This window comes from Mus caroli, unplaced genomic scaffold (genome assembly GCF_978045245.1).
Source record: "Mus caroli unplaced genomic scaffold, Mus_caroli_1 scaffold_6, whole genome shotgun sequence".
NCBI classification, from domain to species: Eukaryota; Metazoa; Chordata; class Mammalia; order Rodentia; family Muridae; genus Mus; species Mus caroli.
In genome coordinates, this window is record NW_028227261.1 from 24889822 (window position 1) to 24916635 (window position 26814).

Below are 26814 nucleotides of genomic sequence, written 5' to 3' on the forward strand. Positions count from 1 at the left end.
AGCCCGCGGCCCGGCCGCCGCCGCCAGGTTGTGCCTGAGACTGTCAGATAAAGCGGCGGGCCGGCGGGAGGGGCGGAGGCGAGCACGGCCCGGGCCGGACATGGCGGCGCTGTACGCCTGCACCAAGTGCCACCAGCGCTTCCCCTTCGAGGCGCTGTCTCAGGGGCAGCAGCTGTGCAAGGTGCGCGGGCTGGGGCGGCGGCCGGGAGCTGGGGACGCTCCGGGCGCGGTTCGGAACTCTCGGTCCGGCGAGGACGGCTGCCGGGGTCCCCTCGGGCAGGGTGTGGCCGGCCCATTTTGCGGAGGAGCTGAGCCGGGCCCGCAGAGGACTGCAGGGTACTTGGGGGAGCCCCGGGCCGAGTCCAGGCCCTGGCAGCCGGCGTGTCCTGGTGCTTAGCAACGGCTGGGGTTTCTTCTCCGACCTGGTGAGGTCGCGGGAGGGGACAGCGACTCCCCTGTTTGCCCCCGACTGGCCCCCGGGAAGATTCCCTTGAACCGCCTTCTCTCCTGCTGTGGTCGTCTTGAGTGAGAATGAGGGCCCAGAGATTTCCCTTGTCCTGGATGAGATTGAACCCCGGAATCATGTGCTGCCTGTGAGGAGTGTTTCGAACTCTGACACTTCATGGGCACTTTACAGCCAATCTCAAAGTTAGAGGTGGCAAAGCTTTATTAGGGAAAATGAAAAAAGTACCCCAGCAGTGTCTTGGAAAACACACGAACAGGGTGACTTTTTAGCATCTAATTGGTAGCCTTCCTCCTCTTCCTAAGCATTTTTTAACCCCTGAAATGCCAGCGTTTTTATATATAACTTCCTCCCACCTCGTCGGTTCAAGAGAGCTACAGTTAAGTCGCCAAGCTCGTGCAGAGTTGCCGTTGACAGATCCTCAGATATTTCAGATACAGAATGTGTGTGTGTGTGTGTCCCCGTCCACTGTGTGTAGTTCACCTCCCCGCATCCCCCCAAAAAGATGCCCATATACTTTCCTTCAGCCACTTGGGTTTACTGAGTCTGAAAGATAGTGTTTGAGGGCCCCTTTGGACATAAAAACTTTGATCTAAACATTTTTCTTGTTTGGTTCTGAGGCAGGGTCATATAACTCATAGCTCTGGCTGTCTTTGAACTCTCAGAGATCTGACTGCCTCTGTCTCCCAAACACTGGGATTAAAGTCCGTGTACTGCTGCTCTGTCTAAGACTGTATGATTTTTTTGTTGTTGTTTTTTGTTTTTCCAAGACTAGGGTTTCTCTGTATAGCCCTGGCTGTCCTGAAACTCACTTTGTAGACCAGGCTGGCAGCGAACTCAGAAAATCGCCTCTTGAGTGCTGGGATTAAAGGCATGGGCCACTACCGCCCTGCTCTTTTTTTTTTTTTTTTTTTTTTTGGTTTTTCGAGACAGGGTTTCTCTGTGTAGCCCTGGCTGTCCTGGCACTCACTTTGTAGACCAGGCTGGCCTCGAGCTCACAAATCCGCCTGCCTCTGCCTTCCAAGTATTTTTTTTTTTTTAAGGAAGTTCTATAAACAAGACAGCTTTAGTCTTTTGCCTTCGTATCACAAGTAATCCTCACTGTCCCACAACAGCAGACGGACTAGCTGGACTCTTATCTAGAGAGCTAACGACCAATCTACAGCTTATTCATGATATATTTGTTTTAAAATCTATGAGTAGTTCATACAGATTCCTACTCCCACATCAACAGCAGGGAAGTGATATGCGTATAGAGGAGGGAATGAGGTCCAGAGGGTTACATGACTCACCCAAACCTCTTGCTAGCAACAGTTATTACCCAGTCTGCAGCTTCTTACCGAATTCAGACTTTCTGCTCCTCTGGTCCTTTTCAGACTGTCTCCTTTCATTTCAGGAATGCCGGATTGCTCACCCTGTTGTGAAGTGTACCTACTGCAGGACCGAGTACCAGCAGGAGAGGTACAGTTCTCCTTGACCTCGAAAGAGGTTTTTGTTTTTCTTGTTCTTTTGTTTATAGTTGTTTCATTTTGTTTTTGAGATGGTAGTCCAGGCTAACTTTCTTTTTTGTTTGTTTGGTTTTTGAGACAGGGTTTCTCTGTATAGCCCTGGCTGTCCTGAAACTCACTCTGTAGACCAGGCTGGCCTCGAACTCAGAAATCCCCCTGCCTCTGCCTCTCAGAGTGCTAGGATTAAAGGCAGACTAGCTTTCAGTTTGAGAACAGTCTTTATCTTCAACCTCCCTAGGGCTGGGATTAAAAATGTGAACCACCACATCTGCATAGAGAAATATCAACAGCTCTGGGTGTGGTGAGTCACTTCTTTAATACCAGCAGTCCCGTTGGCTCTGAGTGCTTAAGTGAACTGTTCTTCCAGAGGACCAGAGTTCAAAGGAGACACTCTTAGCAGATTCCCTGTAAGTTTACCTCCTGGGGAATCTGACCGCTCTGGTCTCTGGGCACCTGAAGAGACATGTACAGGACACACGTTTTAAAAAATAGTAAAATTAAAAAAAAAAAAAGAAAGTACCAGACATGGTGGCAAAGGTCTATAAACCTCTACAAAGGAGGCAGAGGCAGGAAGATCTCTGAGTTCAAGGCCAGCCTTGTCAACACAGCCAGCTCCAGGACAGCCAGGGTTATTATGTAGAGATCATATCTCTCTTACAAAGTCTTATACAAAAATATCAGTGCTCCGGGGCTGGTGAGATGGCTCAGCGGTTAAGAGCGCCTACTGCTCTTCCAAAGGTCCTGAGTTCAAATCCCAGCAACCACATGGTGGCTCAAAACCATCTGTAATGAAATCTGATGCCCTCTTCTGGAGTGTCTGAAGACAGCTACAGAGTACTTACATATAATTAATAAATAAATAAATAAATATTAAAAAAATATATCAGTGCTCCTTTAATTGTAGACTGGGAAGCAATCTGGTCTCAGAGTGGAAGTTCAAGACCCCACCAGGTTTACACATTACACAGTGAAATCATGTCTTAAAAATAAAATGTGCCAGGCAGTGGTGGCTCACGCCTTTAATCCCAGCACTTGGGGGAAGCAGAGGCAGGTGGATTTCTGAGTTCAAGGCCAGCCTGGTCTATAGTGAATTCCAGGACAGCCAGGGATATACAGAGAAACCCTGTCTTTTTTGGTTTGTTTGTTTGTTTGTTTTCCAAGACAGGATGCCACCATGACCAGCTGGATAAGGTCTTACTATGTAGACTAGATTTTTTTTTTTTTAAAGTTTTATTTTTATTGTTAACTCTGTTTGTGAGCTCAGTTGCTGGTAGAAGCTTAGAGGCGTCAGAAGCCACTGGAACTGGGGTGAAGGTGGGAGTGAGCCATGGAACGTGGGTGCTGAAACTGAACTCTGGCCCTCTGGAAATGGAGGAACTGTTTTTGGTTTTTTGAGACAGGGTTTCTCTGTATAGCCCTGGCTGTCCTGGAACTCACTTTGTAGACCAGGCTGGCCTCGAACTCAGAAATCCGCCTGGCTCTGCCTCCCGAGTGCTGGGATTAAAAGCATGCGCCACCACGCCTGGCTGGATGAAATGTTCTTTTTTTTTTTTTTTTTTTTTTTGGTTTTTTCGAGACAGGGTTTCTCTGTGTAGCCCTGGCTGTCCTGGCACTCACTTTGTAGACCAGGCTGGCCTCGAACTCAGAAATCCGCCTGGCTCTGCCTCCCGAGTGCTGGGATTAAAAGCATGCGCCACCACGCCTGGCTGGATGAAATGTTCTTAACCCCAGTATCTCGCTAGTCTTAGGATGGTCTCATACTCAAGACACCCACCTGCCTCTGCCTCCGCCTCCATAGTGCTGAGGTCAAAGGCATTCACCGTCTGTGAAACTAAATCTTACAGAAAGGTAGTCAGTTACATTGTATACAAGTTGTATGTTTCTTGTATATTAGTGGGTTTATAGTGTAAACATTATTTCCGGTTACCCATTGTTTGCTTAGGTTTTTTATTTTACTAGTGTAGTTTTCTGCCACTTTAAAAAAAGAAGTGGCGAGCTCAGCATGGTGGTACAGATCTGTGATCCCAGGGACGGATGAGGCCTTTCTCAGCCAAACAAAGGTAACCCTATGCAAATGATCAAGGAACTGGAAAGTAACTAACAAGTGACTTTAAACATTTAACCAGGCTGGCAGAGCACTCACAGAGAGAGAGAGACCTTGTCTCACAAAAACAGCAACAGAAACCACACACACACACACATCATCATCATCATCAGGCCTTTTACTGCAGCCCTGGAGAAGCAAGCCTGGTCTCCATAGTGAGCTCCAGGCAGCAGCAAAAGTAAGATGATGAGGTCAGCCTGGGGCTCATGCTGCAGACACACATCTTCCTCCTCACCTTTGAGTTCTCACGTACTCATCTGAAGCCAAGAGAATTGACTTCTTTTCTGGTGTTTCGTTTCAGATTTTGAGGGATTTTTCTATATGTGGTAGTTTTATTTAGGGATATTTAAAGATGTCATAATTAAAGCTGGGCATGGTGGTCTCACATCTGTAGTCCTAACAACAGGAGGTCAGAGCTGTCCTTCTCAGCTACATTAGTGAGTTTGAGGCCAGCATGGGCTATGTGACTAAAGTTCCAAACCTGAGGGTGGGGGATGGGATGTGGACCATTATCTGAAGTAACCCATTCTCTATTTAAACTAAGTTGTCATTATTAGTTTACCAAATGCCCATACTATTGTCAGCTGTCCCCTAGCACCTAAGCAGTGACAATTTCCTTGGATTTAAGAGGATTACGTTTTCAGATGTTCTAAGGAAAGCCTTGTGTTTCTTTTTTTCTTTAACAGTAAAACCAATACAATTTGCAAGAAGTGTGCTCAGAATGTACAGTTGTATGGAACGGTAAGTAGGATTTCCCTAATTAAGTCCTAACAAGAATGAGCGCTTAGATTTTTTTTTTTTTTAAGGTTTATTTTATGTATGTAAGTACACAGTTGTTCTCTTCAGACACACCAGAAGAGGGCATCAGATTCCATTACAGATGGTTGTGAGTCACTGTGTGGTTACTGGGAACTGAACTCAGGACCTCTAGAAAAACAGTCAGTGCTCTTAACCGCTGAGCCATCTCTCAAGCCCCGGAGTGTTCCTTTCTTAAGTGCTAAGAATTGGACTTCATTTGAGCCCTGTGGGGCAAATGGGTGATATTGGGGACACATGTTTACCATGTGTCATGGACTACAAAGTAGGATCATTGCAGTAAAAATGGACCAGTGGTTTAGGATATACTAATTTGACCTTTCTTTCTGTCTAAGCCTAAGCCTTGTCAGTATTGCAACATAATTGCTGCATTCATTGGGAACAAATGCCAGCGCTGCACAAATTCAGAGAAGAAGTATGGGCCCCCATATTCCTGTGAACAGTGCAAGCAGCAGTGTGCATTTGACAGGAAGGATGATCGAAAGAAGGTAAATTTTGTGTTTTTCTCCTCCTCCTCCTTCCTCTCCTTCCTCTTCTTCAACTTCCTCCTCGACTTCCTTCTCTTTCTCTTTCTCCTCCTCTTAAGGAATTGAGTTGGGCCCAAATCAGGTGGACATGCTTTTGAGATCCTGCCCTGCTTCTGTTACCAACCTTGAAGAGTTAGACTTTGTTTCTTCATTCATCCAATCTTGACTATTCTAACATTTCTTTAAATAAAGGTTTTTGTTTTTTGAGGCAAGGTTTCTCTGTGTAGCCCTGGCTGTCTTGGAACTAATTCTTTAGACCAGGCTGGCCTTGAACTCAGAAATCTGCCAGCCTCTGCCTCCCGAGTGCTGGGTTAAAGGCGTGCGCCACCACGTCTGGCTCATAAAGTATTTTGTTACCTTTTTTAATTGTGTTTCTATGAGAGGGATGCTTTGTTTGCTCGTTTGTTTTTTAGAATTATTTGTGCGTGTTTGGCCTGCATATACACATGTGCACCACATGTGTGCTTGGTGCTGGAGAAGGTCAGGAGAGGGCATCAGATTCCCCGGTCTTGGATTTGGGTGCTGTTGTGACTCACCATGTATGTGCTGAGAATCAAACCAGGGTTCTCTACAAGAGCAACAAGTACTCTTAACAGCTGTGCCATCTCTCCATCGGGTCTCCCATTTTGCTTTTTTTTTTTTAATTTTTTTTAATTAGGTATTTTCCTCATTTACATTTCCAATGCTATCCAAAAAGTCCCCAATACACTCCCCCCCCCAACTCCCCTACTCACCCACTCCCACTTTTTGGCCCTGGCATTCCCCTGTACTGGGGCATATAAAGTTTGCAAGTCCAATGGGCCTCTCTTTCCAGTGATGGCCGACTAGGCCATCTTTTGATACAAATGCAGCTAGAGTCAAGAGCTCCGGGGTACTGGTTAGTTCAAAATGTTGTTCCACCTATAGGGTTGCAGTTCCCTTTAGCTCCTTGGGTACTTTCTCTAGCTCCTCCATTGGGGGCCCTGTGATCCATTCAATAGCTGACTGTGAGCATCCACTTCTGTGTTTGCTAGGCCCCGGCATTGTCTCGCCATTTTGCTTTTTTAAGACAGGGTCTTGGGCTGGAGAGGTGGCTCTTCAGTTAGCACTTCCAGAGGTCCTGAATTCAATTCCCAGCAACCACATGGTGGCTCACAACCATCTGTAATGGGATCTGATGCCCTCTTCTGGTGTGTCTGAAGACAGCTACAGTGTACTCATATACATAAAATAGATAAATGATTCTTTAAAAAAAAAAAAAAAGACAGAGTCTCTTTGAATCTGTGGTTATCTTTTGTTTTTCGAGACAGGGTTTTTTTTTTTTGTTTGTTTGTTTGTTTGTTTCTCTGTGTAGTCCTGGCTGTCCTGGAACGCACTCTGTAGACCAGGCTGGCCTCGAACTCAGAAATCCACCTGCCTCTGCCTCCCGAGTGCTGGGATTGAAGGTGTACGCCACCACGCCCGGCTTAGGCAGTCAGTTCTTTCTCTGTCTTTTTCTCTCTCGATGATCTCGTTGCCAGGTAGGTCATGGTAAGGAGGTGGTAAGGAAATCCTTAGGAATGAAGAACATAATGGGACTGAAAATGTCAATGGCCTGAGCCACTTGGGCTTTTAAGGCTGGCTCTTGCTAACCAAATTTATTCATTTATATGGACGTAACTTTCATTGATGAAAATATTCCTGCCTGCCAGCAAGGACATTTCCTTAAACAAGACACTGGAAAAGCTGTGCTTGTAATCAGGAGATGCCTTTAGTGGTGGTCCCTGGGCTGCAGAGATGGCTCAGGGGTTAAGAGCGCAGGCTGTTTTTGTAGAGGACCCAGGTTTGATTCCTAATGTCCACCTGGCAGCTCACAACTCTCTGTATCTCTAGTGCCAGGGCATCCAGTGCTCTCTCCGGCCTCTGAGTGCACAGCACACAAGGTAAACTGACATACATGCAGGCAAAACACTCATAGGATAAAAATAAAGGGGAAAATAGCACTCTGTCCATCTTCAGGGCTGGGAGACTGTTTTGTCTTGTTCCTGGGGCTCGCTGAATGATCTTGGGAAGTTGTTCTTATGTGTCCATTTCTCTATCTTTCTTGATGGGAATAATAGCTACAGCAGAGAAATGGGAGGACTGAATGAGGTATTTACAGAAAATAGCTTTTTTGTTCTGTTTGTTTGAAACAGGCTCTCGCTGTGTAGCCCTGGACAGTGTAGAGCTCTCTGTTCTGGCCTTAAACTCACAGCTGTTTGCTTGCTTCTGCCTCCGGATGCTGATATTGAGGTTTGAGCCCACACTTGGCTTTTGTTTGTTTTGAGATAAAAGTTCTTTGGACTCATTATGCAGTAAGATTGACCTGGACTCTTGGTCTTCTTCCTGAGTGCTGGGATTATAAGCAGCTATCACTACACCAAGATAAAAGTCTTTTTTTTTTTTTTTTGTTTTTAGAGACAGGATTTCTTTGTATAGCCCTGGCTGTCTCCTGGAACTCACTCTGTAGATCAGGCTGGCCTCGAACTTGGAAATCCACCTGCCTCTGCCTCCCAAGTGCTGGGATTAAAGTCGTGCGCCACCACTGCCCGGCTTTTTTTTGGTTGGGGGCGGGGGGGTTCTAAGACATGGTTTCTATGTATGTTAGCCCTGGCTGTTCTGGAACTCACTCTGTAGACCACGCTGGTGTTGAACTCAGAAATCTGTCTGCCTCTGCCTCCCAAGTGTTGAAAAAGTCTTCTTTAAAAAATTCAAATTTGGGCTGGTGAGATGGCTCAGCAGGTAAGAGCACTGACTGCTCTTCTGAAGGTCCCAAGTTCAAGTCCTAGCAACCACATGGTGGCTCGCAACCATCTGTAATGGGATTCGATGCCCTCTTCTAGTTTGTTTGAAGACAACCACAGTGTACTCATACACATAAAATAAATATTAAAAAATAACCTGGGACATAACTCAGTAAATGATCTCTATTTTTTATTAATATTGTTAATATTAGTATTTTTAATTTCTACTAATTTGATGTCAAATTTATTAAATTCTTAGCATAAGTAGCTAACAATCCTACTCTAAGGGTTTGGTTTTTGTTTTTCTCAGAAGACAATGTTTCTTTGTGTAGCCCTGTTTGTCCTGTCCAGCCCCTTTGTAAACCTGGCTGGCTTCAAGCACCACACCCAGCCTAAGAGCATGGCTTTTTTCTTTTTCTATTTTGTTTTGTTTTGTTTTTTGTTTTTTTGAGGCAGAATCTTAACTCAGTATCCTGTCTTAGAACTCACTCTGTAACACAGGACTGAGCTACCACCAGTGTCTTATCTTTTCTGTCTGTCTGTCTGTCTCTCTCTTTCTTTCTTTCTTTCTTATTTATTTATTTATTTATTTATTTATTTTAAACATTTATTTATTACTGTATGTAAGTACAGTGTAGCTGTCTTCAGACACACCAGATGAGGGCATCAGATCTCATTACGGATGGTTGTGAGCCACCATGTGGGTGCTGGGATTTGAACTGGGGACCTCCGGAAGAGCAGTCGGTGCTCTTAACCACTGAGCCATTTCTCCAGGCCCTTCTTTCTTTTTTAAAGCAGAGTTAGAGTTTAATAAGAAAGACGTTGGGGCCCCGGGAGAGGAGCTGGGGCCCCTCTGGCTGGGTTGAGTACCCAGCACCCGCACGACAGTGGTGAAAGACACCTGTCACTCCAGCCTCATCTGATCTCCAACGGTACACAGGTGTCTCTGCAGGCATATACCCATACACATAAAGAAGATAAATCTAAAACATCTTTATTTTAAAGGTGTTGGCCCAGGTACCATGGCACATGTCTTCTTTAACATAGGTGAAAGAGACAGACGAATCTCCGTGGGCGACATAGTGAATTCCTAGAGACCCAGGGATACTTGGTGAGACCATGTTTCTCTGTGTGGCCCTGGCTATCCTGGAACTCACTCTATAGACCAGGCTGGCCCTGAACTCAGAGATCTGCCTGCCTCTGCCTCTTGAGTGCTGGGACTAAAGGTGTGCAACATAAATAAGTTTTTGCCTGTGTGGTCCCACACTAAGTAGCTTATGTGTATTGTCACTGAGTCCTCTGTGACTTGCCCCAGGCTCACAGGGCTGGAGTGTAGCTGGTTCTAGCTGCCCCGTGCTGCCCCGTGCTGCCCCGTGCTGTCCTGGCGCTCATGGTCTCTCCGCTGACTGCACCCTGTCTCGTTTTGTCTCCTCTTTCAGGTAGATGGGAAGCTGCTATGCTGGCTGTGCACGCTGTCGTACAAGCGTGTCCTTCAGAAGACCAAAGAGCAGAGGAAGCACCTGAGCAGCTCTTCTCGAGGCAGCCATCAGGAGAAGGAGCAGTACAGCCGCCTGAGTGGAGGCAGCCATTACAACAGGTAACCCCAGACGCATGGAGGACAGAGGAGCCGGCAGGGCGTGTGCCGTATTTTCACAGGCAGTTGAAGACGGTTTCGTCTCATAGAAGCTTTCTGTGGAAAGACTTTAGGAAGTTTCTTGCTTGCCATACTTAGAGTTCCCCTGTTTCTCAGGGCCAAAGAGGTTTCTGTATCATGGCTCTAAGGTCTGTGGGACTTCTGATTGCACTTCTCAGCCTTATTGTGCATAAGGTTATGGGGACTGGACATTTTGTTTCCTGTCTAGAAACAGCATTTGATATACGTGTTTTGATGAATAGTTGATAGGTATTCTAGACTTTTTCAGACTAGGAGCTAGTCAAAAGATGTCCTTCCCTTGATGGCTAAAGCTTCCTTTTAGAGGATGTACAATAATGTTGGGGCTTTAGGTTTAATTGTGTATCTAGCAGGTTTTCTCAGGGACAGTGAGGAAGAGAACAGTGTCACCTCACGGGGCTGCTGTGAAGGCTGACTCTGTAGGACATGGATAGCAGTCTGTTTTCTGATGACGGGATACAATGGGTTTTAGCTGGTTTGTTATTACTGTCATTATGGGTTTGTTTGTTCTCTAGGCATTAGTAAGTGCTCTTGTGGGCCAGGGCTCAGCTGGGAATACAGAGATGAATAAAAACCATGCTGCTTTCAATAGTATGCTGTCTGGTAGAGAAGACAGACTTGTAATCAAATCATTGAAGTCTAATGCAATGGGCACTACTTTAAAAACTTGTCAAGATTCAGACAAGAAAGGCAGTTCTAATTAACTGCTTAGGTTAAACGGAAGGCTGGCTTCCAGAGAGCCTGCTGTAACTCTCCCGGTTACAGCAGTTGGTCTTGTCAGATGACAATGAAGCAGGGTCATCCTCTGAGAGGGACCAGTGCTTGCAGAGGACCAGAGGGCGTGAGACCACACAGGTCCCTTGAGATTTGTGTTGCTGGAAACTGGAGGAGGAGGAGGAAAGGGCCTTGTACTTGTCATTGGTAGTGGGCAGCCACTGATAGGCCCTTCGAGGAAAGGGTGCAACCTGTGTTGGCAGTAATTGCAAAACTAGTAGAGAAGGCACTGAAAGGATAGGTAGCTGAGGACTGGAAATGTAGTTCACAGTGGTGTTTGCCTGATGTTCTCAAGACCTTGGGTGTCTACCTCTTCCCAATGGGGCTGCTCTTTTGTATAAGTATAGATGAGCTAGGAATGTTATAGAACCTCATCTCAGGCTGGAGGTGATGGTGCTTACCTGTAACTCGAGCTCTCTGGAGGTGGACGCAGAAGGTCAGCTGCAGCTGCATAGTAAGCCAGTCTGAGCTACAGGAAACCCTGCCTCACCCTCACATACCCCAACTTCTCCTACCCTTCCCCCCACTACACACATACAAAGAACCGTCCTGATGATGCCTTGCGACAGTAAGAAGGGACTTGGGAGCGAAGCTTCTAAGTAACTTGGATGCATGGTTCATTTGATGCGTGTGGTTCTCAGGGTTCTTACGTGGATGAATGCATAGATCCTAACTTAAGAGGAAACAGGAAGAGAAGGAAGAAGGTCAGTTTTGAAATGTTTTGTCTGAGGTTCCAGTGGTGTTGTTTAAACTGATCCTGGAACTGAGAAGATTCAGGCAGGAGTTGGTAGGAGTACATTAAACAAATCACTAAGAGCCCAGGAGTGGCAGTGCACACCTTTTAACCCAGCACTCATGAGGCAGAGGCAGGTGGATAGCTGTGAGTTTGAGGCCACCCTGGTCTACAGAGGGAGTTCTGGGACAGCCAGGGCTACACAGAGTAATCCTGTTTTGAAAAACCAAAATAAGTTTGTTTTTTTATAAAGATTTATTTATTTTATAAATAAGTACACTGTAGCTGTCTTCAGATGCACCAGAAGAGGGTGTCAGATCTCATTATTGGTGGTTGTGAGCCACCATGTGGTTGCTGGGATTTGAACTTGGGACCTTCGAAAGAGCAGTCAGTGCTCTTACCTGCTGAGCCATCTCTCCAGCCCTCCATTAAAGCCATGCTGCTTGATATATAACTTAAGAGCAGAGACTGAAGACAGAAGTTGGAAGCATTCAATGTTCAAGAATCAGAAAGTAGCCATCCAAAATAGGATGTGAGTGGTGAAGGTTCCAAGAAGGAGATCACTCACTGAGATCACAACTGAAGAGAGCTCAGATGAGAAGTGTGACCGCCGGGAAGGGGGCTCAGCAGTTAAGAGCACTCTCAGAATTTCTTGGGGGTGCTTGGTTCTAGCACCCCCCGGGTGGCTCCCAACCGTCTGTAGCTCCAGTTCCAAGGGATCTGATGTGTCTCTTCTGGCCTCTGAGGATGCACACAGTGTGCACAGGTACATGTATACAAAATACTCACACATATAAGATAAAATGATTTTTAAAAAATGGTATGTAGCAGGAGTGGGTGGCACTGGAACACTCGTCAGTGTAAAGGGGTCATGCTAGTGACAGGCTTCCAGCTTTAGTGGTAAGGCCAGTTTTTGAGTGACCTTACCAGACTAAAAGATGATTTTACTGTGAGGCTGAGGTCCATATTGGGTTCACAGGGATCTGACTAGGAGGCCAGGAGTTGCATTGCGCCTACTCAGTTTCTCAGCACACCTTCCCTGCTGGAGATCATTCCTGCTCAGGGAACCTTGAAGAAGTCGTCTCCTTCAAGGCCGGCCGAGAGAATAACTTGTCTGTATTTCCCAGAACTATGGGGTGGAGAATGCATGTGATTCAGGAAACAAAGACTGTTTCTTACTGTACTGTCACAGTTCTGTTTTATAGTGATTAAATCAGAGTGGTTTTGACCCCATGGAAACTGGGCTCTTAAGTGGACTGAAGCCAAGCACTGACCCTGTGAAACCTCCTCGGTAGATTTTACTAATTAAAAATAATAAGCTAGTGCACGGAAGAAATTGTCCATTTGACAGACTTTCCTTGGAGTGCGTTATTAATCTTGGATTTCTAATCTCTCTCTTTCTCTCTCTTTGCCATCAAAAGCCAGAAAACACTTTCTACATCTTCAATTCAAAATGAAATCCCAAAGAAAAAATCCAAGTTTGAGTCAATCACAACTAACGGAGACAGGTGAGCCAGATGGAGTGTGAGTGCATACTTGGAACACACACACAGAACTTGACTACACTGAGCGTGAACCTCGGAGCTAGCCAGGCTCCCGGGTGGACCAGTTACGAGTGCTGTGCTAGTCACCTTAGAGTTGGTAGATAAGCTGTACTGATGGCTGTTTATCAACTGAATATAAGAACTTAGTTGGCATGTTGGCTCATGCTTGTAATCTCAGAATTTGGGAGGTTGAGGCAGTTGGGTGGCCTTGAGTTCAAGGCCAATCTGATATAAATAAATAGTTCCAGACCACCTTGGACTACAGTTTGAGACCCTGCCTCAGAAAACAAAAACAAGATATTTGTGTGTGATGGCATATTCTTTTAATCTAGGACTTGGGAGGCAGGGGCAGGTAAATCTCTGAGTTCAAGGCCAGCCAGGGCTACAGAGTGAGACCCCGTTCACAATAGAACTAGTAACCAGGTTAACTGTAGTCAAATCCTTTTTTTTTAAAAGATTCATTTATTTATTTATTATATGTAAGTACACTGTAGCTGTCTTCAGACACTCCAGAAGAGGGCGCCAGATCTCGTTACTGATGGTTGTGAGCCACCATGTGGTTGCTGGGATTTGAACTCAGGACCTTTGGAAGAGCTGTCAGTGCTCTTAACGGCTGAGCCATCTCTCCAGCCCCAGGGAAATTCTTTAGTCCACTAAGAAGTGAGTCTAAGAAGTGAGGCGCCAAATATCCTGTGTGATCTGTCTGCAGCCTCCTCTGGGAGGAGTTGGTTTAGAGACAGGCGGAGGTGGGGTGAAGGCAGGGCTGCATGTCTGACAGGATAGTCCTTGCTTCCTTGGAGCCTTCCTCTGCAGATGCTGGGGCAGGCGAGAGTGCGATACAGTTCAGGATTTTGTTTGATTTTGGCCTGCCTAAATGCATATTTTCATTCCTCGGTTTCCTCTCTTCTCAGCGATGCTTCCTCTCATGAGCTGCATTGTCCTAATACTCAGAGCCCGTCTGCATTGGTGCAGTGGGCTGCTTCCCAACAGAGTCTTGGAGCCATCCATTTTCCTGTTTCTCCAGGCCCAGGCATCCTGAAGTGAGAACACCTGACATTTCCCCAAAGGCCTTGGAATCTTCTTCATTCTGAACGCTGGCATTCACAGCACTCCCTTCCAGCCTGTGGGCCTATGGGAGCGGCCAGCAGAGGGGCTTTGCAGGGCTGGCTGTTGCTTTCTCTCACAAAGTGTGAAGTATCTGGGGAGGGTGCTCTTCTTTTTTTTTTTTGTTTTTTGTTTGTCGAGACAGGGTTTCTCTGTGTAGCCTTGGCTGTCCTGGAACTCACTTTGTAGACCAGGCTGGCCTCGAACTCAGAAATCCGCCTGCCTCTGCCTCCCGAATGCTGGGATTAAAGGCGTGCGCCACCACGCCCGGCGAGGGAGGGTGCTCTTCTCTGTGGCGGATTTTATTTGCTTGATTTCAGGTCCTACCAAGGTAATCTCTGTTGGCTCCAGTTTAATTGGGTTCCAACTTCTTGAACGTCCTGGCAATGCTTACCCTTTTCAGACTGCATATGGGAAGGAACCCTGCAGACTAACTTTCTGGTCCCTTCTCCTGTTTTTTTGAGCAGCTAGTCTTACTGTTCTGAAGAAAACAGATGTGTTCATCATCTTTGACCTTGTAAAAACTGCTTCAAGGGCCGGGCAGCTGGCACGCACACCTTTAATCCCAGCATTTGGGAGGCAGAGGCAGGTGGATTTCTGAGTTTGAGGCCAGCCTGGTCTACAGAGTGAGTTCCAGGACAGCCAGGGCAACACAGAGAAACCCTGTCTCAAAAAAAATAAACAAACCAACAAAAAAACCCAAAAAAAACTGCTTCAAGGAACAATTGAAGCCCTAGAAAGCAGACCACTAAAGCCCAGCCCCCGCTTTCAAACCTAACTCTTGTACCCCTTGCATCTGCTCATTGCCCAGGCTGTGTTAGCCGTCCAGGGAGAGCTCATCTCTAAGCTCCCCCTCAGCCAGCCCGGTCTTGAGCAGCTCTGCCTCCTCTCAGCTTACTTGTTCTTGGGGCATCATCTGTTGCTTTGGATGCACCAAGCTAAAGCCCCAGGCTGATGTGTACATTGTTGAACCACATCTGGCCGCAACTGGCTTTTCTGAATGGGATGCTAGTCCTTACCTTGGCTACCGGGTCTTTTATTATGTTGTCAGAGAAGAAGATGAAGGCCATTTCCCATACTGTTTTTGGGTGTGTGTGGTAGTAAAGTGCTCAACTGCTGGGCTGGATCTCTAGCCTCATACTAATTGTAAAAGGTTATTTATTGCCATGTATGGTGGCCCACACCTTTAATCCCAGCACTCAGGAGGCAGAGGCAGGCGGATTGCTTGAGTTTGAGGCCAACCTGGTCTACAAAGAGAGTTCCTTGCTAGCCAGGGCTGTTACACAGAGAAAGCCTGTCTGACACCCCCTCTCCAAAATTATTTTTATTTTATTGGTTTGTGTGTGTATGTGTGTGTGCATGCGAGCTGTAACTTGTATGTAGTTCAGGCTGACCTGAAGTCATTGCCTCACCTAACCCACTGGTTACAAGATGTGCCGCCAAGTCCATCTTATAATTTGAAATTTAGGAAATTCTATTTGTTGCCACAGAAATGTTCATTTATAAACACATTCCTTTTGAATGTTCACACAGTATTAGTGCTTCTAATAATCTTGTCTACTTACTTGCATTTTCTTTAAAATATTGGTAACACAGCATAAAGTATATTTTGCTGTCCTTTTTACTTTTTGTGGGGTTTGTCCTGGTCTTTTGCTTCACTTTGGAAGAAAAGCATTCAGACACTGGGCTAGTGGTGCACCGCTATAATCCCAGCACTCAGGAGGTAGAAGCAGGAGAAGCAAGAGTTCAAGGTTGGGGGTCTGGAGAGATGGCTCAGTAGTTAAGAGCACTGACTGAAGAAAAAAAAGAAAGAAAGAAAAGGCCGGGCATGGTAGCACACGCCTTTAATCCCAGAATTTGGAAGGCAGAGGCAGGAGGATTTCTGAGTTTGAGGCCAGCCTGGTCTACAAAGTGAGCCAGGGCTACACAGAGAAACCCTGTCTCAAAAAACCAAACCAAACCAAACCAAACCAAAAAAAAACCCCTGTCTCGAAAAACCAAAAATAAAGAAGCACTGACTGCTCTCCCAGAGGTCCCGAGTTCAATTCCCAGCAACCACATGGTGGCTCACAAGCATCTGTAATGGAACCTGGTGCCCTCTTTTCTTCTGGTGTGTCTAAAGAGAGCAACAGTGTACATATATCTATATCTTTAAAAATAAAAAAAGAGTTGAAGGTCACCCTCAGCCACATAGGGAGGTTAAGTCAGCCTGCAGTACCAGAGGTACTGTTTCAGAAACAATAGAAGCATTTCTACAGGTTTTTTGATATTAATATTCAAACAATATTTTATTTATAAATATGGAATGATTTAACAATTTGCATATTTCCTTGGGCAGGTGTTATGTTAATTTTTTATTCAAATTTTAGTGTTTGTGTTGCTGAAGCAAACACTTGATAAACTGCCTGTGATGCCTGTATGTCTGTGCGCCTGCCTGAGTGCAGGTGGGGCACGTATCTCATGTATCCCAGGCTAGCCTTATTCTCTGAGTAGTGGAGGATGACAGATGACCTTAAGCTTCCTGCCCCATCTCTACCTCCTGAGTTCTGGAATTACAAGCTTGGGCCATTCTGCCAGGTTTATTTAGTACTGGGAATCCATCCCAGAGCCTTGTGCTCACTAGGCCAGCACTCTTGTCAGCCCAGGTGCATCCCTAACCCTGAGGGTTCTCATGTACTTAGGGGTGGGGCAGCTGCTGAGTACTTCCTGAGCGTGTGTGTAAGGCTCTCAGTTTTCATCTCTCAACGCTTTTTTTAAAATTTATGTTTTTACTCTTTAATTTTGTTCTTTGTGTCTTCCTTATATTGCTTCATGACAGTTCTATGTTGATCTTTTACTGCCACATTCTCTTATTTAATATGGAGGCATGTCTGATTCTCTTATTTGAGACAGGGTCTTACTACTATGTAGACCTGGCTAGCCTGGAACTTTCTATTAGCATGATAAGCATTGATTACACTTGATCTTAGCCAAGAGGCTAAGGAGCAGTTCTGGAACTTTTTGTGGAGACCACGGCTGGCTTGGACCTCAGGGATCTGGCTGCCTCTATCTCTGCCTCCCAAGTGTAGGATCAGTGATGTGCACTGCCGTGCCTAGCCTCCTCTCTTACCACTGTCCTTTAGCTTTCCATCTGGAAACTGGGCAGAATGTGTTAGCTTAGCTGTGTCTGATGCTTTGATACTTACAAGCTGTCTTAGTCTATTTGGTTCTTGTAGCCTACAAAGTTTACAGTCCCTGCTCATTCTTTTCTTTTCTTTATGTATATGAGTACAGCATTGCTCTCTTTAGACACACTAGAAGAGGGCATCAGATCCCATTGCAGATGGTTGTGAGCCACCATGTGGTTGCTGGGATTTGAACTCAGGACCTCTGGAAGAGCAGTCAATGCTCTTAACCGCTGAGCCATCTCTCCAGCCCTAGTATTTTCCAATTTGCTAGTTGTGACAAAAGCTTTCCAGTGTGAGGAATGTGAGTTAGACAGTACTCCTTCCTTGAGAAAACACACCAGTCACACTCTTCAGTCAGCCTGCTAAATGCTCCCTCTGTAGGCAGGCCAAAGTCAACTCAGCAGTGGGCGGCAGCCAAGTACCTAGTTTGTCATTTCCAAAGGACATTTTAGATTTCATTTTATTCTCTGCCCTTGAGCTGTGTACAGTATTGGGGTTCCCAATGGCCTTGAAGATGGCCGCAGGACCAGTGTGTTGTTGTTGCAAACCTGTTTTGATTTCACCCAAGGAAAATAGTTGTCCTGAGAGTGGGTCTTACGGCACAGTACAGGCTGGTCTTGAATTTCTAGTCTCCTTGCCGAAGCCTCTTAGCATAGAACTTGTCTTGTTAAAAGCTTTCAGAAAGGCAGGAAGTCCTGGAGAAGCAGTAAGATCGCTGTGTGGAGGTGTTTGGAGAGACTAGCTGTCCGTCATGCTAACTAGTTGTTGTTGCTTTTCATTTGTAGCACTGTCTAAGCTAAGATCTAGGGTCAGAGGGATCAGGCCCTGACACAGGATAAACTGGGCTGGTTTTACCTACAGCTGATTGGTGCAAGAGCAATTACTATGGCTGGCGCTGAAGCTCAGTGGTAGAGCATTTGCCTCTCATGCTGGAGATCATTGACTTGGTAACTAGCAGTGCAGTGGAAAGGCTGCTGTTTTGAGCTTCTTCCTCTGTAGAGAAATGCTGCACAGTAGCTGCCATGTAAGACTCAGGGAAGAGCAAATGCATGCGGAGGGGCTGTGAGTTGTTGCTCTGTTGACAAAGGGTTAGGACCAGTGTCCAGAAGAGTGTTCAGAGAAGTCAACACAGAGAGAGCGAGAGGACTCCTTTCAGAATTCCCTGGGGAAAGACAGGAAGTGACCTTTGGCATTGATTTCTATTCTGTCAAAGGAGCCTCTGGCACTTTTGAAAATTTTGGATCCTCACCCAGAAAACTTCCTGTTGTAGACTCAGAAAAGGTTCTGCACATATAGTTTCAGGGCTTTATAGATTCCCTGACATGGAAGAAACCAGGAGGGTCTCTTAAAAGAACAGGAGAGTCCCCAGTACGTGACAGAGTGGAGAGAGCGGAAAGCATATGGCCTGCATGACTAGAGTTGGCCACCTTTGTCCCTTTCTCAGCATCACAGAACTCTTTTTGTTGTTTGAGACAAGGTGTCTCGTACCATTTAGCTCAGACTGTTCTGAAGTTCACTGTGTAGCCCAGCTGGCCTCACTCAAGAGTGCTTCAGCATGCTGACTATTGAAAGTGCTGGCTGCCATTGCAGCACAGAAGCTAGTCTTCTTCCTGTGCGTCCCATCTATTTTAGGGGAGACTTGCTGCTTCCAGGGTAAGGGCCATATTTTTTTAGGAGCTCAACCTCATCACAGGACATTAGACCTGAGAATGTGCCCAAAATTGATGGTCTGTCCAGGATTCTAGGGACGTTCTCTGATCACAGATATGACTGTCAGCAGCAGTGCATTGGAGGTATGGACTGAGCCTGGAGCAGTATCCGTGGCTTTAAGATGGTGTTTATATTGGTCCCACATATGAGAGGTTGTGGGTTGTGGTTTGGGTTGACTTGGTTTTCTGATGACCACCTTTCCTATGCAGTTCAAGCCTAGCAGATACTGGTGAGTCTGAGGGGGTGGAGCAATTCGTTGAAGGCTGGAATTGAGATTATTTCTGAAGCCCCTGAGTTTACCATCAAGTGACCTGGAGTTCAGGACCAGAAGTGCATCCTTAAGTAGAGAAACGTTATTACATTCAAGTAATGAAATTTCCCTCTTCCTCTTCTCTCCAGCTTTTCCCCAGACCTGGCTCTGGATTCCCCAGGCACTGACCACTTTGTCATCATTGCTCAGCTGAAGGAAGAGGTGGCCACTCTGAAGAAGATGCTGCATCAGAAGGATCAGATGATCCTAGAGAAAGAGAAGAAGGTATAACCATTAACCCTTTCAGGCCAGAGGCTTACAAAAGTAAGCCTGTGGAATGGGGTGTGATGCTTACTCGCTTTATAATAATAAATAAATCTTAAAAAGAAAAAAGGAAAAAAAGTGTTTGAAAAATAAGAGTAGAGATGGAGAGGAGTTAGATCACTAAAGGCATTAAATCAGAATGTATCAAAATGTTTATATTCAACCCTACAAAAGAGACAAAGTATTTAGCTATATAGTTAGAAAAAAATGAGTTAATTTTTAAAAATAATAGTGCCAGCAAGATGGCTCAACAGATACAGTTGCTTGCCACCAAACCCGAAGACCTGAGTTTGATCTCTAGGATCTACATGGTAGAAAGAGGGCACTGACTTCGTTAGTCTCCCTGACCTCAGCACGCACACATCTAAGTAGAGAAGCAAGTGGAACTCTGAATGTGTCTATAAACAAAACAGCTGCAGCAGGTGGCTCAGCTGGCACAGTGCTGGCTTCGAAAGCCTGGCGACCTGAACTGGAACCCAATGAAAAGGTGGAGGAGACAAGCAGCCTCCTCCATAGCTAGCCTCAGACCTCCTCCTCTGTGCTGTGTCACTTGGTGCCCATGGGAGCTACACACAAATAACAGGGACATACTTTTTTTTTTTTTTTTTTTTTTTTTCGAGACAGGGTTTCTCTGTGTAGTCCTGGCTGTCCTGGAACTCACTTTGTAGACCAGGCTGGCCTCGAACTCAGAAATCCGCCTGCCTCTGCCTCCCAAGTGCTGGGATTAAAGGCGTGCGCCACCACCGCCCGGCTCTAGGACATGCATTTTAAATTAACTAATAGATGAAGGTTGATCGAAGTAGTGCAGCCAGCTTTTCAGAACTGACAGGAGAGATTCTCTCAGAACTCCTCAAACCCAGTCACCTTGGAGTGAGCATTTGGGGTTGTTGGCACGGTCAAATCCTAAAACACATTGGTGATTTCAGTTTTTTGCTGTTGTTGTTTTGGGTGTGTTTGTTTTGTTTGTTTTTTGAGACAGTCTCACTATATCTCCTAGGCTGGCCTTGAACTCAAGGCCACCTCCTGCTTTGGCCTTTTGAATGCTTAGATTATACTGCACCACCACCTCGACCCACTGAAGTGTTAACTCAGCGTCAGGGGAGGTGGTGTGGAGCTGAAGCATGGGAGGATGTGGGTGCCTTCCCTCCATTCTCTACCTTACTGCTTGCTGACCTTGGGAGGCTGAGGCAGGAAAATTCTTGACTCTAGGATTTTGAAGATAGCCTGGGAAATGAATCCCCACCCCACCCCACGCCCCCAAAAATAGAAAGAAAGGGCCGATTTGAAGCGGAGAAGGGGAGGAAGAAGAAAGGGGGAGTGGTGAGCTCAGGAGCTTGTGACGTTCAGCAGAGCCTTAGGGAAAAGGAAAGCTGTGTGGCTTTGATGAAGCGTGGTTGTGCAGGAGGGCCCTGGGTTTCAGTGAATGCACGACAGTGTTTAGTCCTGAATCCAAGACAGTCACCTTTATCAAGGTGTTCTTTCTAGTTCCTCTGATGTTTTCCTTCAGATCACGGAGCTGAAGGCTGATTTTCAGTACCAGGAGTCTCAGACTCGGGCCAAAATGAACCAAATGGAGAAAACCCACAAGGAGGTCACAGAGCAACTGCAGGTGAGCGTGTGCTGGCCGCCTGTGCCGGTTGTGTTTGATAGCCATGTCTAGATTGCTTTTTTTTTTTGGGGGGGGGGGGGGTTTCGAGACAGGGTTTCTCTGTGTAGCTCTGGCTGTCCTGGCACTCACTTTGTAGACCAGGCTGGCCTCGAACTCAGAAATCCGCCTGCCTCTGCCTCCCAAGTGCTGGGATTAAAGGCGTGCGCCACCACGCCCGGTCTAGATTGATTTTTCTTCACGTACGGAAGACACAGACCCCTTTAGACAGCTTTCATTCTTTGGGGTTGGCTGTGTTTTCATCTTTTTCCCTTAAGAACTGGAATTAATGGATGTGGTTTTGATTTCTTTAATTCAGCAGACGTGGGTCCAGGTGTCTGCATTATAGATTTGCCTGTCCCACTTACCAAAGCTTGTGGTGGGCTTTGTTGCATACATCTTCTGTCTGTAACAGTAGTCACCAAGAGGTCAGGGCTCACCATACACCTCTGCCAGGTCCTTTTTAACTCCCTGTCAAGTCCCAGAGTTTCCTGTTCTCTTCCTAGGACTACTTCCTGCCTCTTGAGTTCCCTCTTTATACCTACACAGACAGCTAGCTAGCTTGCTTTCTTTTATTATTTGTTTATTTGTTTGTTTGTTTGTTTAAGACACAGTTTTTCTGTGTAGCCCTGGCTGTCCTAGAACTTGAGACTAAGCTAGTTTCAGACAAGATCTGCCTGCCTCTGCCTCCTAAGCACTGGGATTAAAGGTATGCACCACCCCCACCCAGTTACCATTGTTACTATGACTCATTAAACTTATTCTGTGTTAAAACCACATTCTATCCTGTGGAAACTGAGCGTGTACTGACTTTATTTTTATTATTTTTAGGCCAAAAACCGCGAGCTTCTGAAACAGGCAGCTGCCTTGTCCAAGAGCAAGAAGTCTGAGAAGTCCGGCACCATAACGTCTCCCTGAAGACATGAGCAGGCTCCCAGCACCAAGCCCATACTCCCGGGTCAGGGCTGCTGAGCTGGCTGGTCTCTGGGAAGTGTGCTTCCTACAAAATCTCTATATTTTCTTACCTTACCCTCCTTGTTCTGATGCAGTGGGCTGAAAGGAACTCCTGGTCTGTGCCCTGTTATATGGCTGCATGCTGAGCGGTTAGGGTCCCAGACCTCCTCCTTTCCTCTTCCCGCTCCCCACCCCCCCCATGCTCCCCCCTCTCTCTGTTTTAGTACTCTGTTTTCCATAGTAGTCACTGCTCAGTGTCACGTGCAGAGTGTCTGTCCACCATCACACCTGCCATCCCCGTGAGCAAGCAGTCTGTCATCAGCTGTACATCACTGCCGCTCCCAACCTTGATACCTGCCACCTGGAGACTCTGTGCAGTGAGGGAGGCTTTTTCTCACCAATAAACCTTTGGCTTCAGGGTACACTCTTGGGTTTTTCCAGGTATTTTATGTATGACCTTTGTACTATGTATAGACAGAGTTTTATTTATTTTTTAAAAAGGAACCTTTTCTTGATAAAGGAATGATGGTAGCCTAGCTAGTTCTTGTAAAAGTGATGCCTCTTTAAAAAACAAACAAACCCAGTCCCGTTTGCTAGCTTTTAGTAAAAGAACGCAATCTTTTCTTTCTCATTACCTTAGAGTCTTGATGCTGAGGTAATGTTGGAGGTGTACGTGTGGAGCTAAGTGCCTTTTGGAGGACCCCATGGAAGAGCGTGTGAGGAGAGGCTTAAGGACGGTTGCTGAGTTTGGCCAGTCTGTCTTTAAGTAGGGCAGAAAGACGCTTGTCCAGGTTGTACTGGACACTTCCTCCTCTACCCACCCCTCCTCCTCCTTCTACATAATTTTAAATTCCCACACTGCCACTTCTTTTTTAAAAGTATTCCTGTTTCTTGCTACATCAGCTGTCGTACCACGTTGTTATCACAACCTGGGTCTTTGGTTTTGTTTTTTAACTTGAGCAGATTCAAGCGGGATAAGATGTGAACTACTGTGCATTTCCGAGGACTGGCATGGGTTGCTCGGGTGCGGGCTGCACCGTGGGGAGGACCTCACAGTTCCTTCCTTTCTCTCCCTCATCCCGCGTGCTCCCTGTTCTTAATGGAATGTCAAAAAGCACGCGCTTCTGGGAGCGCCCTTGACCCTGTCTGACTCTGTAGTTGTGGGGGAAGGAGCCGTGCTCCTCCATCTTTGGGAAAGGAACTAGAGATGGGGAGTATGTGCTGGGACACAGAGCAAACCCTGCAGTGAGTGCCAGTGGTGCTGGAGCTAGAGTGGATCCTGAAGGCAGTGACAGTCAGGGTCACTGTTCACCTGCTCTGTAGTCTGGGATTACATTCTCCAAAGAGTCACGTGCACACAGGTGAGCAGTGTCCGCACGCGAGTGGCTCTTCCCGACAGGAGATTCGAAGGACTGTGTTTTTGTAACACTGGTCGGGAGTGCAATTTTCCCTTCTAAGCAGGGAAAGCTGCTGTGCTAAATCATTTTGTAACTTTCCGAATGAGAGACTTCGGTAAAGATAAACTATCGTTAAGTATTTTTCAAATGCATTTGCATTGGCTGTGGGGAAAAGATGGTAGAAAAGAATAACAGCCATGGTTTCGTCAATGAAAAGTAAGACTGAGAAATTGTTGGTGTGGTTTGACAATATACAAAGGCTTACTTAGTTTTATACTAAACCTTTTTTAAGGTCTTAGCATTTAATATTCAGCAAATCCACACATTTTCTAAACTACCACGAGCTCCTGAAAGATAGAGGAACCTCAGTCCTGAAATGGTGATTTTTCTTTTTTTTAAAATCATGACAGCATTTTACCATGTAATTGAGTAACTTTTGGTAACACCTTCTGTTTCTTTGTATGTTTGTAATAATGGACATTTTAAAACATAGGAATGTTTGGTTTGTACAGACTTTGACAAATGTGTGTTAATAAAACTTCATACTGACTCGGATGCATGTTGTGATTCAGTTGCTGGATTGCTTCCCCCCTCCTCTCCCTCCCTGCCTCCCCGTCTCTCCTCCCTTCTTTTCCTCTGTGCTGGGGTGGAACCCAGGCTCTTACTAGGTCAGCAAACTGAACTGCTGAGCTGCCCCTGGCCCACGTGTTTGTTCTTGTTGATTCTCCTAGTGATATATTCTTCTGTGTCCTGCCACCCTAAAAATAGTTTAGCCTGTTTTAGATTACTAGGGAATTGAACAGCTGTCAGGAGTAACAGAGGGATCTAGTTGCTGTTCCTATAAGACAAATGACCCCAAAATTTAATGACTTAAAACAACACTTTTAATATGTTACTAGACCTTGTTGGATAATCTCAACAGGACAAGGACAAGAGTTGGTTTCTAAGCCGGGTGTGGTGACACAAGCCTTTAATCCCAGCACTTGGGAGGCAGAGGCAGGTGGATTTCTGAGTTTGAGGCCAGCCTGGTCTACAAAGTGAGTTCCAGTACAGCCAGGGCTACACAGAGAAACACTGTCTCGAAAAAAACAAAACAAAAAAACAAAAACACAAAAAGAGTTGGTTTCTATTCCATCTCTAGTTGTGAGCTGTATCAGATGAATCAGCCAGGAAGATTGAAAGTTCACAGGGCTGGGGTTGGCCCTTTGCTCATGTAGCTGCACTTGCGCTGGGTGAGGAGAAAGTGGAACAGAGCTGGCTCAGGTAGCCTTCCCGGGCATGGGGGCCTCAAGGTAAGCAGACTTGGGCCACACCTGAAGACTCCAAGCAGCAGTGTTACAGCCAGCGAGGTCCAAGCTCTGTCCATCCCACCAACACTCCTGAGGCCACATGTCCTCATGGCTGCTGTACACCTGTTGTTTAAGCAGTCAGAAACCCACTCAGACTCAAGGAGAGGACACGGATCGTGCCCCTTGATGGCTTAATGACAAAGTCCATGTGTGATGAGAGCCATTCTGACCATCATGAAGTAGGATCTGCTACATGAGATCGCGTCGGGAACTAAAACAGGTTCAAAAGAGCAAGGCAGCAGCTGCAGTGTGTTCTAATTCCTGCCTCAGGACAAGATCATTTCCTAGTTCCTCCAATATCCTATTGATTGCTGAGGCAAAATTACCACTGCTATTCAGCACGTGTTCCCAGGAGCAAGAATCACAAGTTGAGGCTGGAGGGATGTTCAGTGGTTAAGAGCACTAGCTGTTCTTCCAGAGGACCCAGGTTTAGTTCCCGACACCCGTGTGGTAGTTCATGGTCATCTGTTAGTCTAGTTCCAGGGGAATCTGACCACCTCATCTGGCCTCTGAGGGCACTGAGGCATGTGGTGCAGAAATATACATGGAAGCAAAATAGCCATGCACAAAATGAAATAATTCAAAACAAAACTGAATCCTGCTCTTTTGGAGGACCTGGTCTCAGTTCCCAGTTGCAGTATTTAGCCAAGTGTCTGAAACAGCAGTTGTGGGTGACCTGACACCGTCTTCTGACTTCTGCAGGCTTCTGTCCACACGTGTATACATATGTACACACACACATAATATTAAAAGAACTGCAGGTGTCCAGCTTGGAGCTGGCTCCCACACTGATCTTGGCTTGTAGGGTTAAGTTCTAAAACTGGTTGGCTATTTTCAGAAGTAGCTCATATACGTCTTAACTATCACTTTAATAGATGACTTCATTGTTTCTCAGTAGATAGAGGCATATTTTTAATCTTGCTTGAGAAAGTAAGGTCATGCTGCATATGGTGGCATGTGCTTATAATCCCAGCCCTCAGACAGCTAAGTGGGGGAAGATCTTGAGTTTAAGGCTAGCATGAGCTACATAGAGCATCTCAAAAAAGTTACCACCACTGCTAGCAACAATGAAACTAAGATCGAGCCGGGCATGGTGGCGCACGCCTTTAATCCCAGCACTCAGGAGGCAGAGGCAGGCAGATTTCTGAGTTCGAGGCCAGCCTGGTCTACAAAGTGAGTGCCAGGACAGCCAGGGCTACACAGAGAAACCCTGTCTCGAAAAACCAAAAAAAAAAAAAAAACAAAAACAAAACGAAACTAAGATCGTGGTGTGCTGCCAAGTCTGAGTGCCTGGGCTTTACTTTTGTCTCTGTCTTAAGATTGTACTGAGGTTAGTAACACATAGAAACCTTAGGACAGTGCTCAGCACAGGATTCATCCAGTTGTATAAGCTGTAAGCACTCATGTTTTATAGCACTAACATCTTCTGTTGGGAGTCCCACTGTATGCTTGGCTGTTTGGAGACTCAGAAATCCCCCACCTCTGCTTAACAAGTGCTGAATTAAAGAGGTGTGCCACCACACTGCACCCCATCTTCTGTTTCTTATGCATATCAGTGTTTTGCCTGCATGCATATGTATGTGGTACCCACTGAAGCCAGAAGAGGGGATCAAATCTCTCTGAATGGAGTTACAGGCCCTGTGGTTCCTAGGTCCTCTGGAAGAGCACCCAGTGGTCCCAACAGCTGAGCCATCTCTCCACCTCCACCTCTGTTACTTGAGACAGAAGGTGATAGACAAATTAGAATGAACCTTGCCCCCTTCCCCTCCTCCTCCCTCTTCTCTGCTGGACCTTATGTATATTAGGCCAGTGTTCTACCATTAAGACTCATCTCCAGCTCCAGTCACTCTTTTTTACTTCCATTAAATTAAATTTTACCATCACCTGAGCAACGTGACACATACATGCCTGTAATCCCAGCTCTTGGGACTAGTTGAGGTTTGTTTTTTTTTGTTTTTTTTTTTTTTTGGTTTTTCGAGACAGGGTTTTTCTGTGTATCCCTGGCTGTCCTGGAACTCACTTTGTAGACCAG

At 46.1% G+C, this 26814-nt stretch overlaps 1 protein-coding gene across 3 annotated transcripts; it reads left to right on the top strand.

Annotated features, from left to right (window-relative positions):
• Nucleotides 1-23988, top strand: Fam76a (family with sequence similarity 76 member A). 3 transcript variants are annotated; one of them, XM_085838878.1, is made up of 10 exons: nt 1-181; nt 1860-1924; nt 4762-4816; nt 5227-5379; nt 9599-9756; nt 12760-12846; nt 13794-13922; nt 19263-19398; nt 20945-21046; nt 21914-23988. In XM_085838878.1, exons 1-10 carry the CDS (start codon nt 101-103, stop codon nt 21998-22000), a joined length of 1053 nt encoding a protein of 350 aa, XP_085695004.1. In that variant the 5' UTR covers nt 1-100; the 3' UTR covers nt 22001-23988. The 3 variants fall into 3 exon arrangements, with proteins under 3 accessions (XP_085695004.1, XP_021016752.2, XP_029332346.2); XM_021161093.3 differs by lacking the exon at nt 13794-13922; XM_029476486.2 differs by lacking the exons at nt 12760-12846; nt 13794-13922.
• The last annotated feature ends 2826 nt before the right edge of the window (nt 23989-26814 follow it).